This window comes from Glycine max, chromosome 3 (assembly GCF_000004515.6).
Source record: "Glycine max cultivar Williams 82 chromosome 3, Glycine_max_v4.0, whole genome shotgun sequence".
NCBI classification, from domain to species: domain Eukaryota; kingdom Viridiplantae; phylum Streptophyta; class Magnoliopsida; order Fabales; family Fabaceae; genus Glycine; species Glycine max.
In genome coordinates, this window is record NC_016090.4 from 45,364,883 (window position 1) to 45,383,272 (window position 18,390).

At 31.7% G+C, this 18,390-nt stretch overlaps 2 protein-coding genes across 7 annotated transcripts; both read left to right on the forward strand.

Annotated features, from left to right (window-relative positions):
• The first annotated feature begins 2,216 nt into the window (after window positions 1-2,216).
• Window positions 2,217-11,832, forward strand: LOC100788971 (WD repeat-containing protein 48). 6 transcript variants are annotated; one of them, XR_413707.4, is made up of 20 exons: window positions 2,217-2,345; window positions 3,586-3,692; window positions 4,395-4,553; window positions 4,847-4,912; window positions 5,015-5,104; window positions 5,270-5,575; window positions 5,723-5,820; window positions 6,217-6,252; window positions 6,342-6,462; window positions 6,607-6,843; window positions 7,151-7,246; window positions 7,343-7,408; window positions 7,569-7,607; window positions 7,756-7,890; window positions 8,632-8,993; window positions 9,474-9,567; window positions 9,793-9,984; window positions 10,790-10,912; window positions 10,992-11,036; window positions 11,338-11,832. XR_413707.4 is itself a non-coding variant. In XM_041014228.1 (19 exons), exons 2-18 carry the CDS (start codon window positions 3,594-3,596, stop codon window positions 10,886-10,888), a joined length of 2,295 nt encoding a protein of 764 aa, XP_040870162.1. In that variant the 5' UTR covers window positions 2,217-2,345; window positions 3,586-3,593; the 3' UTR covers window positions 10,889-10,912; window positions 10,992-11,832. The 6 variants fall into 6 exon arrangements, 4 of the variants coding, with proteins under 4 accessions (XP_040870162.1, XP_040870161.1, XP_025983747.1 ...); XR_005890816.1 differs by having other exon boundaries at window positions 10,790-11,036; XM_041014228.1 differs by having other exon boundaries at window positions 10,992-11,832.
• A 2,487-nt stretch (window positions 11,833-14,319) lies between these two features.
• On the forward strand, window positions 14,320-16,069 carry LOC100793362 (benzyl alcohol O-benzoyltransferase). Its single transcript, XM_003520785.5, has 2 exons — window positions 14,320-14,982; window positions 15,061-16,069. The coding sequence occupies exons 1-2, from the start codon at window positions 14,524-14,526 to the stop codon at window positions 15,958-15,960; spliced, it is 1,359 nt and encodes a 452-aa protein (XP_003520833.1). The 5' UTR covers window positions 14,320-14,523; the 3' UTR covers window positions 15,961-16,069.
• The last annotated feature ends 2,321 nt before the right edge of the window (window positions 16,070-18,390 follow it).

The window sequence follows — 18,390 nt, forward strand, 5'->3', positions numbered from 1 at the left end:
GTTCAGGGTGTTGTTAGGTGCATTCAAAAAAACACAATTTAAAAAAAAATATATAGATTAAATAATCCGTATAATTTATATTTAAATTAATTATTATAAAATTTAATATATAATAAATTTTGTAATAATAAAAAAAATTTAATATACAAATAAGTAATTTAACATATTAATAATTAAAAAAGTAAATATTAAATTTAATATATATATGCTATTACAAAATTTAATGTATATTAAATTTTGTAATAGTAAATATTTTTTATTTTTAAAATAATATACGGATTAAATAATCCGTATGATTTATATCAAAATTAATTGTTACAAAATTTATTATTTAAATTTTCATGCGTATTAAATATACATTAGAAATTTTAATGTTATGTATAACATTATTTATTTTACAACGTAATTGGTTCATTAGTTCAGTTGGTTAGAGCGTTAAGCTGATAATTTGAAAGTCACACGTTCGAGTCTTATTTGTCATTAATTTTAAATTAATTCGTCACAATGTTTCTAAAAAAAAGTTAAAAAAAAGCTCTTACGGAATAAATTCTTCTCAAGAGGACGAACTTCTAACGGAAGAAGTTTTTCCATAAATGACGTCCGAGTTGAATAAGACCAAGTTGAATCTAAAGAAGTTTTTCCGGGCAAAATTGGCAATATGATAAAATTTGGGTGTACCTAGCAACTTCCTTCGGTTTATCAGAATAAGACCGAGTTGAATCTAAATGACGGCCCAAACTTTTTAGCCCAATTAAACATGAGTGGCAGCGGTTTCCTGAGCAAATAGGAAGAAAAGCGGGCCCATGAGTCTGTAACAATTCATTTGTAAAAAGATATTATTATAATTTTATTTTTTATGTTATAATAATATTTTGTTATAATCTATTATTTTATAACGAACATTTATTTCTAATTTTTAATTATGTTCATACTATAATGCTATTATTTCTTAAATTTATTTTTCCAATTTAAATGGTCATAATAATATTACATTACATTACAAATTTTTTAATTTTATTTTATTATAATTGGTCATTTTTGTTATATTAATTTATTTATATGTTATATATTTTTAAAAAAATTTAAATAAATTGACAATAGTTGGACGGACACTTTTCAAATAAATTATATTTGTATCATTTCATTGATTAATTGGCTTTCCTGTTAATTTCATTTCCTTGTGTTTGACAATGCATTTTTTATTTTTGGTTAATATGGAGTGGTGAAATTTTGGATCATTTTGAGCAAGGGTATCTAGCAAGGTGACCCTTTTATCATCATACCTATTTATCCTCTACATAGGACATTTGTCTCGATTTATTAACTTGGCAAAGGAACATCACTTTTGGACATTCATCAAGCTCTTAAAAAATGCACCTTAAATCTCACATCAAGCACAAATCATTGTTACTTAAATATTTTCTATAAGTGTTTTAAAAAACAAAAAGAAAAAAAAAACTCAAGTACTTTTTTCTTTAAAGAATGTAATTAGCAGATACATAGCAAATTAATGATACAATTAATTGTCAAAACAATGAAGGAATATAAAAAAATATCTAACAAGGCATTTGGTAGAAAAGAAGTTTTAATATTTGGTATTAGTTTTTAAAAAATAAGATTCCTAAGAAATAATACTTTTTCATTGTGTTTTTTAATATTTTTCACGAAATTTTTTTGATTGAGAGGTAGAAATTTTAATTTCTCGAGTTAATTTTTTTATTATAATAAAAATATTATATTATTCTTATTAACGTGATAATTAATTAAAATAACTAATAAAAATACTATATAATTCTTCAATTCTTATAAAACTTATTTACATGTCTTTGAATGTAAACTAAATAAATTTTACTTGTTTCTAAAATAAATATAATTCTCATAATTCATTATCTTTTAATATGAGAAAATTTATCTCCTATCAAATGTCTCTTAAGTGTCTCACACCTAACCACAAAAATTATATTTTATTTCAAATATATTTATTAAAACATCTGATTATTCTTTTAAAGTAAATTATAATTTTATGTTATTTTATACTATTGTGTCACTCTAACAATTAGATAATAAATATTTATATTTTATTAAGTTAACTTTTCACCTTTTGAGAAAAACTTTTTCAGCCTTGAGATCCTTCCTTCAGGTGTAAGGACCATCTTGCCCTCAATAGGAGGCACAAAACGGGTCAAAGGATTTACCGGAATAAATCTGGACGCCCATATTTACACACTCGTTCGCTGCCCTCACCATTCTCTCTCTCTCCCGAACACTTTCTCTCTCTAAAGCTGAAACTTGGACACTGCAACAAGACAAGCACTCAAAGTGCTTCGAATTCGTCACTGATCACGGTTTGTTCCTCCCACTGTTCCATCTTCTCCTTCTCCAGCTGGATTTCGCTTTGTTCGATTATTTTCTCCTCTCGATTCTACGAAACAATTTATTGCATCTTATAATTAGTCTGTTTTAGCTCATAGTTCAAAGCGCTTAACCTTATGATCGCCCTAGTTAATTTGTGTAAAGGGCCATGCTTTCGTTTTCTGACTTTCTTATGTTCTCTTTTCCTTCATTTGCGTAACTTGTGTCGATGATTTGGGATATTCGATAGCTTCAGCCTGCTATGAGCCTATGGTTTATAGGTGTGTCTGTATGTTTTATAGGCACATAATATATTATATATAAAAACTATACTTATCACAAGATGTAACAAGTTGGCTAACAGTACATCTCACCAAACGTTCGAAAATAGGTGTGTTTGATTATTGATTTTGTAGCTTTGGTTTTTAATTTGATTCACATTGAGTCTTTGGTGCATTTGATATGCGCTTATGCTTTGACTGGTGTTTCAGACTGTTTGGAAAGAATGAGTTTGAACTTCGTCTGGATTCCGAGGTTAGCATGGAATTGTTGCAAAAATGATGTAGCATGTTCTGGAAACCCGTTGAGAAGTACTAAATCATGTATGGGACGTGGAAGTTATAACTATTAGCTTCTTGAAGCTTTAACTACTAGCTTCTTAGTAAATGTGAAAAGTCTCGTCTGGAGGTCTATATAATATTATCAGCATTTGGGATATTGAGAAGACTAAGGTCCACCTCATAAAGCTACATAGAATTCTTAATGCTAGTTTCTAGGAGCTCCTGGGATATATGGTTGGGTTAAATGGTTATACCTAACGGTAACGCCTGATGCTTTTCTGTATGTGATTTATGTGGAAGTGTTTGGATGTGTCTGTTTTTAACTGTGTATGCAAACGTTCTTTTGTTAAATAAATGGTCATAATACATAAACTACTTCATCAGATATTTATTTTAATGCTGTTGGCGCAATGGTAAAGTTGCACCTTGGTGACTGGTTGGTCATGGTTTCAAATCCGAAAACTGCCCTTTTGCATATGCAAGGGTAAGGCTGTGTACAATAACCCTCTCCCATACATTTGCATAGCGAGGAGGCTTATGGCTCACGGATATGTTAGCTTTTTTTTTAAAATCCTGTTGCTAATGCTGCTAAGTAGAATTTCTGATATGGAATTATTTTCTCAATTTTCTCCTGGGGTTATTGTTTAAGTTATTTGATTTATGTACTAAACAGTTTCTGCAATGCACCGCGTGGGTAGTGCAAGTAATGGAAACAATTCAACTCGCCCTCGTAAGGAGAAGAGATTAACCTACGTGTTGAATGATTCTGATGACATAAAGGTGAACTCATTATTTTATTTCTTCCACTGAAACAGACAAGTTTCTGGCTTGCTTCTAGTAGTTGCATCTTTATCCATACAAATTTTTTCTTTGACATCGTGTTTCCAAATATGTTAACTAGTTGAACCTGATTGGGTTGTTTTTGATAAACACATGCATTTCTTACATAGATGAAAATATTATTTAAATTATACAGTGAATTCCCAATTTGGTCCTTGAAAAAAAATTAACTTAATTTTCTCCTCAAAACATTAGTGGCATCAAATTGTGCTCCAATGAGAATATTTGGCTGTTGACTGACATCAATTGGGTCCTAGTAAAAAGTATTTGCCCGAATTAGATGTTAAAACCTGTTGTTTGAGGATCAAATGGATGTGATAACCTTTTGAGGATCAAATTGGTGTTCCAAAGATCCAAATGGAGGTTTACCCTAAATTTTAATATTATTTTCTCTTTTTACATTGACTTATACCCATTTGGTGGTTTGCATATTTCAGCCTTTTCTTTTTAATATTTACCCAATATTTTACTTTCTTATCAATCAAAGCTGCATGAATAGTTCATACTTAGCATTTTGATTTTCATGGTGTTATGTCATCGATTTTATTTTCATCAATATTTCTTATGTTGCTTGATTTCAATTTTGATAGTTTTCTTAGTTGCACAGTCTAGAATCGTTTGTAAGTTGGCTCTTTTCTGCAGCATTGTGCAGGCATAAATTGTCTGGCTCTACTTACGTCTGCGGCATCTGATGGGTCTGATTATCTCTTCACCGGCAGCCGTGATGGCAGGTTAAAACGATGGGCACTAGGTGTGGATAGAGCAACATGCTTGGCTACTTTTGAATCTCATGTCGATTGGGTAATCCTTATGTTCATTTTTTTCTTTTTCTTTTTCTTCCCTTCCAGTTGCTAGTTTACTTCTAAGTTAGTAACTTCTGGTACATAGCAATGTTTTTTTAACCATGGTCACTTAATGAAGCTTCCTGAACTTATAATCATTCTTTCATCTTTTATGTTTTCCCCAAAAGGCCAAAGCCCTGTTTCATTAGCATTTAAGTTATAACCCACAAAACATGACACCTTAACAATCCATAACACATGCATAACAGCATAAGTACAATCGAATATGTAAATGCTATTTTATTCTTGCAGGTTAATGATGCTGTTCTTGTTGGTGATAGTACACTTGTTTCTTGTTCTTCAGATACAACCCTTAAGGTTTGTTGATTGCTAGCTGTTTTTTTATTCCTATCAATACTTGGTTCTTCTAAATAATACCAGTACTTACATAATTATTTACACCTTCTTTTTATGTGTTAGACATGGAATGCCTTGTCCTTTGGAACCTGCACTAGGACTCTCCGGCAACACTCTGACTATGTTACTTGCCTCGCAGCAGCAGAAAAAAATGTAATGTACTTCAAAGTTCAAACATGTTATGCTTCTTATTATGTGCCTTAAGAAAAAGTTCATTTTATTGTTTCTATATGCTCCACATTAAACAGATAGCTACTTTGGTTGAATTATCAATGTCAAATCCATTCTTTGATCCTTTAATAGTGTCTTGCTTTTTAGAACAATATTGTTGCCTCTGGTGGCCTTGGTGGGGAGGTTTTTATATGGGATATCGAGGCTGCCCTCGCTCCAGTCTCTAAGTGTAATGATGATACAGTTGATGAATCTTCAAATGGTATCAATGGTTCTGGCAACTTACTACCATTGACATCCTTGCGTACTATTAACTCAAGCGACAATATGTCCATGCACACCACTCAAACTCAGGGATACATTCCAATTGCTGCCAAAGGCCATAAAGATTCTGTTTATGCACTGGCTATGAATGAAAGTGGAACAATTCTTGTCTCTGGTGGCACAGAAAAGGTACAATATGGCATTTGCTCTGACTTGTCGAGGCTTCTTTACCTTTGAAACATTAGATATGGTTTGTTTGCGCTTTAGTAGCTTGAATTTTATGGGATGTTGTCTCTTACCATGGTTTATTTCTTCAATTTATTTGGGGTTCACTAGGTTGTGCGTGTCTGGGACACAAGATCAGGATCAAAGACTCTAAAGCTAAGAGGGCATACAGATAACATCAGGGCTCTGCTTCTGGATTCTAGTGGCAGGTTTGTGGAGTGGATATCTAAGTTTAGTTGCAAATTTTCAGTTTACAATTATATTTTAAAGTTGTAACTTGCTTTTCCTCCTATTTATTTATTATCATAACTCTCTCTCCTTCTCTCTGTTTGCATTGATCTTTCCCATTTGAAATTTCTATGTTTTCCCACAACATATAGATAACAAATTAACAATGCACATGAATAACCTAATATTTTCATTGGCTATGTTATAGTGGACTTATTTAATAGTCAATCATACAGTGAATGAAATGCTGTTGGCTTTTCTTTTCATTGTATGCAGCCAGGCATCTTTTCATTGGATAAATTTGTTAAGTTCAAATTAGGTAATATGTTTTTTTTCCAACAAGTCAGCTATGATGTTTTTAATGTTCATAATTGCAGATATTGTTTATCAGGATCTTCAGACTCTATGATAAGGTAATGCACACGTATGGAGTTATAAGCATTTCTATTTGTTTTGTTTTGTTTTTGTGGTTGACTAATTATCTGTACATCTTTACGCTTAGGCTTTGGGATATAGGTCAGCAGAGATGTGTGCATTCTTATGCAGTTCATACAGATTCTGTTTGGGCACTCGCCAGCACCCCAGCATTTAGTCATGTTTATAGTGGCGGGAGAGACTTTTCAGTGAGTGAAACCTTCTATTAAAATTAACATCAAACTATATTTTTTTATTATTACTACATCTTGAACTTATGTGACATCATATCTCCTTTTCCTGTTTAACTTGTGAACCTCATCTTCTAATGCCGTATTCTTTTATACCTTAAGTTATACTTGACAGATTTGCAAACTAGAGAGAGTAGTTTGCTTTGCACAGGCGAGCACCCTATTCTTCAATTGGCTTTGCATGATGATAGCATATGGGTTGCAACAACAGACTCTTCAGTTCATAGATGGCCAGCTGAAGGATGCAACCCTCAAAAGATTTTCCTGAGAGGCAATTCTTTTTTAGCTGGAAACTTATCCTTTTCAAGAGCAAGAGTGTCACTAGAAGGATCTACTCCTGTATGTTATATTTATGTCTGAAAAAAATTGCTATATTACTTTTCTGTTATTATATCTTAAATTTTTTATGTTCCTCTTGGTATTGATATCTTTTATTAGTGTTTCCTGTTGGTTTATTTTTCATATGTTCATGTATAGATGAAGCATGTTAGTTTACATATCTTTTATTAGTATTTTCTGTTGGTGAATAGATGGAGTTTGTTTTCTGAACAAGTTTTTGTTGAAAATATTTTTTTTTCTTTTGGTTCTTTCTATCCTGCAAAACTAATAATCATCCTTTTGTTGTCAAAACTACTAATGTTTATAGGTTCCTGTATATAAAGAACCTACCTTAACTATCTTGGGTACACCTGCAATAGTACAGCATGAAGTCTTGAATAATAAGAGGCATGTGCTGACGAAGGTAACCATGGTGTTTTCTGGTAATTTTATTATGCCATGCATATTGACATGACCTTTTTCTGTTATTTTCTTAACTGATGAATAACTTTGGGTAAAGGATGTGTCTGGTTCTGTGAAGCTGTGGGAGATTACCAAAGGTGTTGTGATTGAAGATTATGGAAAGGTGACAACTGGTTGCATTTTCATTTTGTAATTTGTCTGACAATCTTGTTTGCTAGGGAAGTAGATTGTCCATAATGGATGATATTTACAAATTAAACTACAGCTGATAGGACTCATTTATGGGTTCATAATAGCTCATGCTTTACTTGTGGACTGTCTAGGTTTCATTTGAGGAGAAAAAGGAAGAGCTATTTGAGATGGTATGATAACTGATTTACGTCATGGATTCCATTTTTAATAATTATGCTTTAATTATTTTTTACTTGGTAAGAAAACATGATGATTTACAGTTGTTTATTTGTTCAAGCTGGCTTTTAATTTTCTTCCAATACCGCATTGCTGCTTTAGGTTAGCATTTCTGCATGGTTCACAGTGGATACCAGGCTTGGAAGCTTGTCAGTCCATTTGGACACTCCCCAATGTTTTTCAGCAGAGATGTATTCAGCTGATCTTAACATTGTAGGCAAGCCTGAAGATGATAAGGTAATGGCTTCATTGTCATGAACAATTTACCTGGCCTTATCTTAAATTCCTAATTATATTAATATTAAGTTTGCTCCTAGTTTTTGGTATGCTGTAACTATTAATTTCAACTTTTATGCAACTATTTTTGTTAGTTGTTACTATTGGCTTATTGATGTCATGTCTATATACATTTGTCAACCAATTCATCTTCATGAGATCCATTTCAGCTAGTCGCACATAACCATCAATCCTGTCTTTTAGTCCGTATTCTTGCTCAATCTGAAGGCTATGTTTTGATTATTGGTAGAAAATGGAATAGAATCAGATGGATTAGAATGGAATAAAAATGTTATTCCATTCTTTGGAAATTTTATAATGGAACAGAACAAATATTTCATTCCATTATTTGGAAGTTAGAACAAAGTTATGACTTTTTAATTCCCACACTATCTTTGTTTTAAATATATGGTCCTTACGAGGCTAATTAGATTAAAATTTACAAGGATAAAATATTTATTTTATAATCTAAAAGTTTTGTTCTATCAAGTGCTCCCCAAATTTAGGGGGAGAAAATTAGATTAATGGACATGGAAGAATTTAAGTTTTGTTAATGACTGTTGAATGTTGGCTGTGTTCTGTAATGCACTTTCTATAGTTTCAATTTTCAAGAAATATGTGATCCATGCATACAATGACATAATGAGAATGTTTTCAGTAGTTTGCTGTCAACAATCTAAATCAATGCCTGTTATTCTGCAGGTTAATTTGGCTCGAGAAACCCTTAAAGGGCTACTGGCTCATTGGTTGAGAAAACGAAAGCAAAGAATGGGATCCCCAGCTCCAGCTAATGGAGAATTATTATCTGGAAAGGATATTTCTTCTAGAAGTAGTACCCATTCAAGAATTGAGGCTGATGGTAGTTCTGAGAATGATGCTATGGTTTATCCTCCATTTCAATTCTCAGTTACTTCCCCTCCTTCCATTATTACTGAGGGCTCTCATGGAGGTCCATGGAGAAAAAAAATTACTGATTTAGATGGAACCAAGGATGAGAAAGACTTTCCCTGGTGGTGTCTGGACTGCGTTTTGAATAATCGGTTACCTCCCAGAGAAAATACTAAGTAATTTTGCCTTCCTCATTTCCCCCCTCCTTAAATAGTTGCATTAAAACACATGGTTGTAGTTGAAAGGAATAAACCATGCTTGTGACTTTGTATATTTTGTTAATGTAGCATAATTGCCTAACCCTGATGATTTATATCTATTAATCACTTCCTAAAAATATGGTTGTACTTGGCTTTTGTAAATGACATCAATTGCTATATGGTCAAGATTCTTAGGAAGTCATAGGAATCTATCTTCCTATTAGTTCTGTGGTATTTGTTGCTTGGTATTATCTATCTACTGAACAGTATCGCTGAACATTTTTTGTACTTTTAATGGTTATTGCCATGAAAATATTGAATTCTTTCTCTTACTTTAATAGATATAGATTAGCAATGGCCATGTCTATGAATTTGATTGTCTGAGTATGATGGCAATCTCAGACTAGTTACATAATGCTCTCTTTGATATATATTCTTTTGTGATAACCACTGCAGATGCAGTTTCTATTTGCAACCATGTGAAGGCTCTTCAGTCCAGATCCTCACACAAGGGAAGCTAAGTGCCCCACGTATTTTAAGAATTCACAAAGTAAGTTTTTATATTTATATTAATTGACAATTGTTATTAATAATTGCATTATTAATCTTTACACATGTTGTTAAGCTGGCTTTGGTCATGCTTTCCAAAAGTATTACTTTTTTTTAGTTTAATTTAGTTTAGTTTTTTGTGTGTGCATGTGTGTGGATTCTGTAAACAGTAGATGATGTATTTTTGAACTATCAACTTAACTTTCCTTTCTTTTGATTGGTTTAGGTTGTTAATTATGTAATAGAGAAGATGTTGCTTGACAAACCTTTGGATAGCTTAAGTGCTGAAGGTAGTATTGCCCCTGGTCTTACTGGGTCACAGTCACAGCATCAAGCAGTTGGGGATGGATCTTTTCGATCTGGATTTCAACCATCGCAAAAGCTTAAACCTTCTATTGAAATATTGTGCAACAACCAGGCAAGCAATATGTTGTCTTGTATGCGGTCTTATGAGTTATGACAGTGTATACAGTATGGTTTTCTAGATGCTGAGATTGAGCAAGTTCATGCTTTATTTTTCTATTCCTTTGTATGCCTTTTATAATCTATTTTTTAAGCTGATTGAAATTTTTTGTTTTTAATTATGGTGTTTTCTTGAGGTTATTGAAAAACCATCTCGTTAGAATTATGTAATGTGCATGTTGGTTTTAAATTGCATTTACAAAGTTATAACTTTGACTGTCTTCTAGAGTCCATGATGCAGGATGAATTGACAAAATATGGTTTAAGTATTCTTGGTTTGATTATCCCAAAAATCAGTGCAATGTTTCCTTATACCTAGGATTTCTTTTAGAAGTGGCATTATTTGTTGAGTTAGATGTTAACTTCACTGGATATCATAAAATGAACTGATATTGAGATTTGAAAAGACTGTCTTCATTCTTAAATTCTTAACGTACTGGTAGGCTATTAATTATAAAATTCAATTTCAGATATTAGACACTCCTAATTGACCCTTGACTATTGTATTTGAAGTCTTAAAATAGATCGTAGTACTTGTATTTGATCTGTAGTTTCAACTGTTCTTGTTTGTTTTCAATGTCATGTTTTAATCAAGTTTTTGAACTTATTATGCCTTTGATTGGTTTGAGAATGGCAGCAATTTCTTTAAAGATTTTTTCATTGAATGTTGTTTTATTTGATTCACAGTTGATTTTACTTTGTATGATACTATTTTTCATTAAAGTAATGTGCTTTTAGCCAGCTGTTCGGTTTATTTCCAGGTGCTGTCTCCTGAAATGAGCTTAGCCACAGTGCGAGCTTATATATGGAAGAAATCAGATGACTTGGTTCTAAATTACAGACTAGTTCAAGGCAGTTGACTACAAATTGCATATGCATCAGAGGTGGGCGGTATTTCTTTTTTAACTGATGTGAATGTTGATAAAAGTGATCATAGGTTATTAATAATTTATTCTCTTTCAGATTGGAGGAAAGTGAGCTTTAACCATGTCAGAATGGTCATTATTGGTATCACAAGTAACTTTTGAATGATTTTGATGCATTGAATATAACCATTTCTTTTGCTTTCTTACCCTTTACTTCAAGTTTTATCACCAGAAGAAAAATAATTAGAAGGAAAAATATTTTTTTATCATTTTCCATACTGAGTTCTGTTGTTTCCAGTAGGTTTTTGTTGTTGTTTCCATTCTGAATTTACACCCTTTTTGTCATGCTTCGTATTTCTTGAGTGTGAAAAAAAAAATATTTTATTTATGGTGTCTCACCAAGGATTGCAGAATTTATAATGAATTATGATCAATATTTGCAGGTTTTCTTGTGATTATGTAAAAATACTTATCAACACCAATTCTTCTTGGGTTGCCTGCATTGATCGGTGGTATTATAGAAATTTGTAAATTCTGAGCCGTCATTTATCACCAAATTTAGTGACATTCTCCAAACCTGCTTGGATAGTTTTTTCTTTAGTGGAAAGCTGTTACTGTAAATTTTGAACTATATCTTGCTGGCGTGCATACTTCTGCTGGATATGGCGAAATCTTCTGCATCTGGCATGATGATGAAGGTTTTTAATTGACTCTGCTGAGAATTAGGGGGAATCATACTGGCATGGTGGGGTGTTTTTCAGGAAGCAGGTAGTTGATTTAGAGATGACAACGAAAACATTGTAAATTTAAATTGTGCGTTAAATATCTCGGCATAGAAATTATGATGTCCAGGTGCATATTTACATCATAAAATTTTGTTAATTGTTAATTGCTAATAATATTATTCTCATTTATTCAAATTAGTCATTTGACATCCAGTCATGTTTATCAGTGTATGCATATTTGAGTGTATTCAATTTGCAATTCTGAAAATTAGGCAATAAATAGGCATTATCATTACTGTGACGGTATTAATTGTAGCTATGGCATCATTTGCTTTGTAGTTTATATTTCAGATTCATTCTCAAAATGTTGTAACTGATAATCATAGCTTTTTATACTTTAATTTTATGTATTATGGAAACTGCATATGTACATAATGGATGGTACTTTTGTCATCCTGCGATATTTATTATCTATTGGTGCTTGCTATATTCAAATTCATCTTCAAGCCAGCATTGGTAGCAGGCAAGTCATATTGCATTGATACAGTTGCAAGGGGCCTTTTTATCTTTCATTTTTTAATGTTTAAGAGAATTGAAATGTAAAACCAGTGAATGGGTCTGACTGGCGAACTAATACACCGGTTGGTAACTACTCCAATTTCCAAGTATCATGTTACACCGGATATGTTTAGGAATTGATAAAGCCAAGTTATCAAGTGTTTTCAGTTAACTTCAATTTATTTTTATGTAAAACCTATACTACATACCTATTTCATACTAGTGTGACTTTTATGATGTGTTTGGTTACATCCTAGTGTTGTCTATCGTGTTTGGTTTAGATAAAAAAGTGAAAGGAAAGAAAGATAAAATTTTCGTTTCTCTTGTTTGGATATATGAAAGGTGAATATATATAACAAATAAGAATATTTTTGTAATTTTGTGTAAAGAAAAACTTGTATTTTTCACAAATTTGATGGAACAAAAATTCTGATGAGATTTATATATTTTTCACAAATTTGATGGAACAAAAATTCTGATGAGATTTATATATATTGGAGTCTATTGGACAATTTAGTGGACAACATAGTGGCAGATCCAAGAATTTCCTGTAACAAGAACAAAAAATAGTTCATAATATTTAAAAATAATTAAAATTTTCCAAAATACATTATCATAAAAAATTCAAAATACCTAAGCTTTTATGAAGGTTAACATTACATAAGTCTTTTGTTCTCTCTAAAATGTCCGAGATTCAATTTTTTCAAAATTTTTGGTCTATTTCTTAGTTTCTCTGATTTAAAAATATAATGTACCACTTTTAGTCTGAAAGGCGTTATCTAATAACATTTAAAATAATAATGCTTATAAAACGTTATTTAAACTACTTTAATTTGATGACTAAAAGTTGTGCATTTTAAAATTAGAGAAACGAAAAATGGATACAAAATTTAGTAAGACTAAAATTAAACTTGTTCTCTTTTTATAATTTTAGAAGGATAAAGTGCTAAAGTCAACATTAATTTATTTTCTCTTTATCTCTTATAATTTGTTAATTTTTTTTTGAAAAAAATATCCTTTGGGAGTAACACCTATTTCTTTATGGGACAAAAGAAAATTATGAAATATGTTTTAAGTAAAAAAAAATCTTGTAAAAACAAATACCCAAAGCCTTAGCGTGCATCCGCTAATAAGATCATTGAGAGATATCCAATCTCAATTTTATAGGATTGAGGAAGGCCTAAGATACGTAAAGATTTCATTAATTCCACTGAACCTAATAAGGTGTAAGGCAGTAAATGTAATTGCTGACGCAATTGGAAGCATGGTCGCAGGAAGCATCTCAACTTCTCAAGCAAGATAAGGACAAGAAGTTAATTTTTTTTTTGCCAAATCACAACCATAACCATTAAGAAGTAAAAATGCTTTTAGCGTGTGGCTTGCAATACATAATTGTTAATAAGAAATTAATAAATATAAATATCATTAAAAATATAGTAAAGTATAATAAAATTACGATAATAATAAATTTTATGAAAATGTTTATTTCCTAATTGATATTTTAAAAATATTTATTCGAATTTTATTTAATTATTTTAACCAGTAACTTAAAATTGACTAAAATTGAATTAAAAATGGTAACTATATATATATATATATACTCACTATTAAGTGTTACAAAGAAAGAAAAAAATGTATTATGTGGCTTTATGATAAACATATGGGTTCAGGGGCAGCTGTGCAGACTGCAGACGTTCAATAATTTCTTTATAGCAACACACTCATATCGAATATCGATGTACCAAATTTTAAATATTATCAAGATTTTCTTTCACACAGTTCGTACGGGTTGGTCTCAGACGGTGAAAACTTCTCAGAATCGAACCCGCGTACGTAACCTGTTAGTACTTTAAATTACTCCAATGCCCATAATAATATTTTTATTATTATTTAGTTAGCAAATTGAAAAGAGATTTTTTTTATATTAAAATATGTAAAATTATGTTATTTTCTAATTTTTATAATAAATAATTTATTTTTCAAAATCCTTAGCCTATATTTGAAGGGCATTGTTTAACAATTTTTTTTTATTTGAATTGATTTGTTCGGATTTGGAGCTTCTGATTTATGTCCAGCCTAGTAGGAGCTGGTCTTTCTGTTGCTGGCAGCATTGTCATTATTTTCTGTGAACTGCTCCATGCCTCCACTGAATTACGTACACCTTTCTTTTCTTGTTATGGCAATCAATTACTGTTTGTTGAATGTTGACAGTTGGATTGATCCTATCTAAATATTCCCACTTATAAATGCTAGTAGCTCTCTTTATAAAGGCTACCAGTGTTGGCAAAATACTACATTGCTTAATATCTTTTGTTCTGAATTTCTTAGTCAGCTCTGATATTTAACATGGCCTCATCATCTCCCTCTCCCTCTCCCTCTCCAATGTTCACAGTGCGAAGGTTGCAACCCGAGTTGGTGGCTCCTGCCATCCCCACTCCCCATGAACTTAAACCATTATCCGACATAGATGATCAAGAAGGTCTTCGTTTCCACATTCCTATGATACAAGTTTATCGTAACCAACCATCAATGGCAGAGAAAGACCCAGTTCAAGTGATTCGGAAAGCACTGGCAAAAACACTTGTGTTCTATTACCCTTTTGCGGGTAGGCTTAGGGAGAGGCCTGACCACAAGTTAATGGTGGATTGTACTGGAGAGGGCGTCTTGTTCATTGAGGCTGATGCTGACGTAACACTTGATCAGCTTGGTGATGCTCTCCAACCTCCATTCCCATGCTTCGAACAACTGCTATATAATGTTCCAGATTCTGAAGAAATTACTGACACTCCCCTTCTACTCATACAGGTATAACAAGCATGTTAATATTATTCACAAATCACTATTATATAACGTTCACTTGTCTTGATGTTGTATATGTAACAGGTGACACGACTCAAGTGTGGTGGTTTCATCCAGGCCCTCCGCTTGAACCACACCATGAGCGATGCAGCTGGTCTTGTACAATTCTTGAACGCATGGGCTGAAATGGCTGGAGGTGCAAAGAGTCCTTCCATTGCACCCGTGTGGCGTAGGGAGCTTCTAATGGCAAGAGATCCTCCTCGCATCACATGCAAGCATCACGAATACATGGAATTCGTAGACACCGAGATCGAGGAAGGAAGCCTTACTTTGCATGATGACGACATGGTTCTTCGATCATTCTTCTTTGGACCTTCCCAAATAGCTTCCCTTCGTCGCTTGGTTCCCCATTACTGTGCCACGTTTGATCTCATCACAGCATGCTTATGGCGTTGTCACACAAAAGCATTGAAGATAGATGCAGATAAGGATGTTCGAATGATGGTCGCCGTCAACGCACGTGCTAAGTTCAATCCTCCTTTACCTGTTGGTTATTACGGTAATGCCATTGCATACCCAGCAGCAGTCACCACAGCAGGGAAGCTTTGTGGAAATCCATTTGGGTATGCAGTGGAATTAATAAATAAAGTGAAAGGTAAGGCCACACAAGAGTATATGCATTCTGTGGCAGATCTATTGGCTATTAAGGGACGATACATACCAAGAATGGTGAGGTCTCTTACTGTGTCAGATTTGAGAGGTTTTGATCCCAGACAAATTGATTTTGGGTGGGGCCATGCTCTCTATGCTGGACCAGCTCAAGGAGGCCTTGGACCCTTTCCAGGAGTAACGTTTATCACTCCTTTTAAGAATGCAAAAGGAGAAGATGGTTTAGTATTGCCGATTTGGTTGCCCACAGAGGCTATGAATAGGTTTTCCAAAGAGTTGGATGGCATGTTTGGTTTCATTTGTAGCTCATTATGAAAATATTCCTTTTTCTTTTTTGGAATGGAAACAAATTAGAAAAGATCAATGTAACAAACCAAACACTTCCTTTATCATGTTACTAAATTATTAAATACTACTTTGTGTATATAATTGGTGCAATAACCCATGCTACACATGTGACACTGATCAATGACCGTATTTTTCATTTGATAACTTAACTGTTCAATATAATAGGAATATATTTAAAAGTGGAGATTTAAACCTAAATGGATAAAGATATAAAAGTAGGAATCAATAATTGACATTATGTTAATGAATTACCGCAATAATTATATGATGTTTTTTATTCTCACGAATAAAAAAAAAATTCACACACATAACTTCAACAATCCCACATTGAATGATAACTTCCTTCAACAATCCCACATTTTGAATAATTGAATTAATAATATTTTAAAATAAGTCTTCTAAAATAATGATATTTTTACAATCGTATAATTAAATTATTAATTATTTCTATGATATTATATAAGAATTTTAAAAATATATACATAATTTATTTTTAATGACTTTTTATTTTTGAAGTTACATGAGTACATCGTTATTCAAATTATTTTCAACTAGCCACGTATAAAAGATGAACTTCCACGGTGAATTAGTTGATGTCACCTTTTCTCTTAGTTTATTAGTTAATAGTAGTATTAGATTATATAATGATAAAACAATATACTCACTATTAAGTGTTACAAAGAAAAGAAAATGTATTATGTGGCATTGTGATAAACATATGGGTTCAGGGGCAGCTATGCAGACTGCAGACTGCAAACGTTCAATAATCAGCTGCCTTTTTATGGCAACACACTCATATCGAATATCGATGTACCAAATTTTAAATGTTATCTCACACAGTTCGTACGGGTTGGTCTCAGACGGTGAAAATCTTTCAGAATCGAACCCGCGTACGTAACCTGTTAGTACTGTAAATTACTCCAATGCCCTTAATAATGTAATTTTTTATTGGCAAACGTTTATAAGTGTTTGGTTAAGAAAAGAAATTTTTTTAATTGAAATATGAAAAATTATATTATTTATAAATTTTTTATATTTTCTTATAATTTTCATTATAAATATTTTATTTTTCAAAACCCTTAACCTATATTTGAAGGGCATTGTACTCTTTTTTTATTTATTTGATTTGATTTGTTCGGATTTGGAGCTTCTGATATAGGTCCACTGAATTACGTAGAGCTTTCCCTTCTTGTCATAGCAATCAATTATTGTTTGTTGAATGTTGACGGTTGGATTGATACTTTCTAAATGCTAGTAGCTCCCTTTATAAAGGCTACCAGTGCTTGCAAAATACTCCCTCTCCAATGTTCACGGTGCGGAGGTGCCAACCCCAGTTTATAATTTTACATCTTATTAAATATCTTTTTCTAATGATTTTGTAATTTTTAATAAATTTTTTTTTTACAAACATCTAATATGTTACTCCCTTGGTTTCAATTTGTATGACACTTTAGAGAAAAAAATCATTTCGAAATATGTCGTTTTAAAAATTTAATGTTGCATTAAGTATTTTTTTCTAAAATGATCCTTAACCAATATTACTCCATGCATTACTGATATTTTTCTCAATTTTTAGAATCTATCTTTTCATTTTAGGAATCAAGTAAGCTTCAATCCCGCTTTATTCAAGTTTATTGTCTAAATTTAGTGAAGTTTATTGGGAGTACATGTATAACAAACTAAATCGACGACCAACAAGGTTTAAAGTACTAAAGAAGAAAGTGTGCAACATGAACATTTATTATGAGAATCTGTGACACTTAATGAGAGTATTGTGCAGTAGTATGAGTAGTTATTAGAAAGATAAATAATATATTAAGAAATTGTCTAATATTTTCTATGAAATTCAAAAAATTAATTATATTCTTTAATACATGTATCATAATCTTAAAATCATATAAACTAGAATAGGGGAGTATATATCATACATTTAAAAAGAAAAAAAAATATAAATATGATAAGATTTACGATGTAATAGGAAAAATAAATAGAAAAAAATGAAAAATATTGATGGGATGATTAAAATAAAAGGTTTTTTTTTGTCTATCATTACTTTTTTAATAAATTTTACCCAACACTTAAAATGTATTTTAAAAGAAATGTTTTAAAAAATATGTCATTAACACTTAATTATACAATAATTTTAAAACATGCGTAAAAACTAATCATATGAATTAATAGTAATTAGTAGTTAGTAGTAGTTTAAGTATAAATCAAAACGAATGCAGGTGATGTCATTTCATTATATTCCATATGAAGAAGAAAACAAGTTTCCCTTAAATGTGACACGAATGTTTAACCAAAATAAAAAATAAAAAAATGTTGCATAGTTTGCTCCTACAAGATAAGGTGTAGTTTCAATTTTCAAACACGCACCTCAAGGCTTAAAAGGGACTA

What these genes read in the sequence shown, in the direction of transcription:
- LOC100788971 (XM_041014228.1), top strand. Translation starts at nt 3,594, where the DNA reads ATGCACCGCGTGGGTAGTGCAAGTAATGGAAACAATTCAACTCGCCCT. An exon ending in CTTCAGATACAACCCTTAAG is followed by an intron (nt 4,913 to 5,014) that starts GTTTGTTGATTG and finishes TTTATGTGTTAG; the next exon opens with ACATGGAATGCCTTGTCCTT. An exon ending in GCAAGCCTGAAGATGATAAG is followed by an intron (nt 7,891 to 8,631) that starts GTAATGGCTTCA and finishes GTTATTCTGCAG; the next exon opens with GTTAATTTGGCTCGAGAAAC.
- LOC100793362 (XM_003520785.5), top strand. Translation starts at nt 14,524, where the DNA reads ATGGCCTCATCATCTCCCTCTCCCTCTCCCTCTCCAATGTTCACAGTG. An exon ending in CTCCCCTTCTACTCATACAG is followed by an intron (nt 14,983 to 15,060) that starts GTATAACAAGCA and finishes TATATGTAACAG; the next exon opens with GTGACACGACTCAAGTGTGG.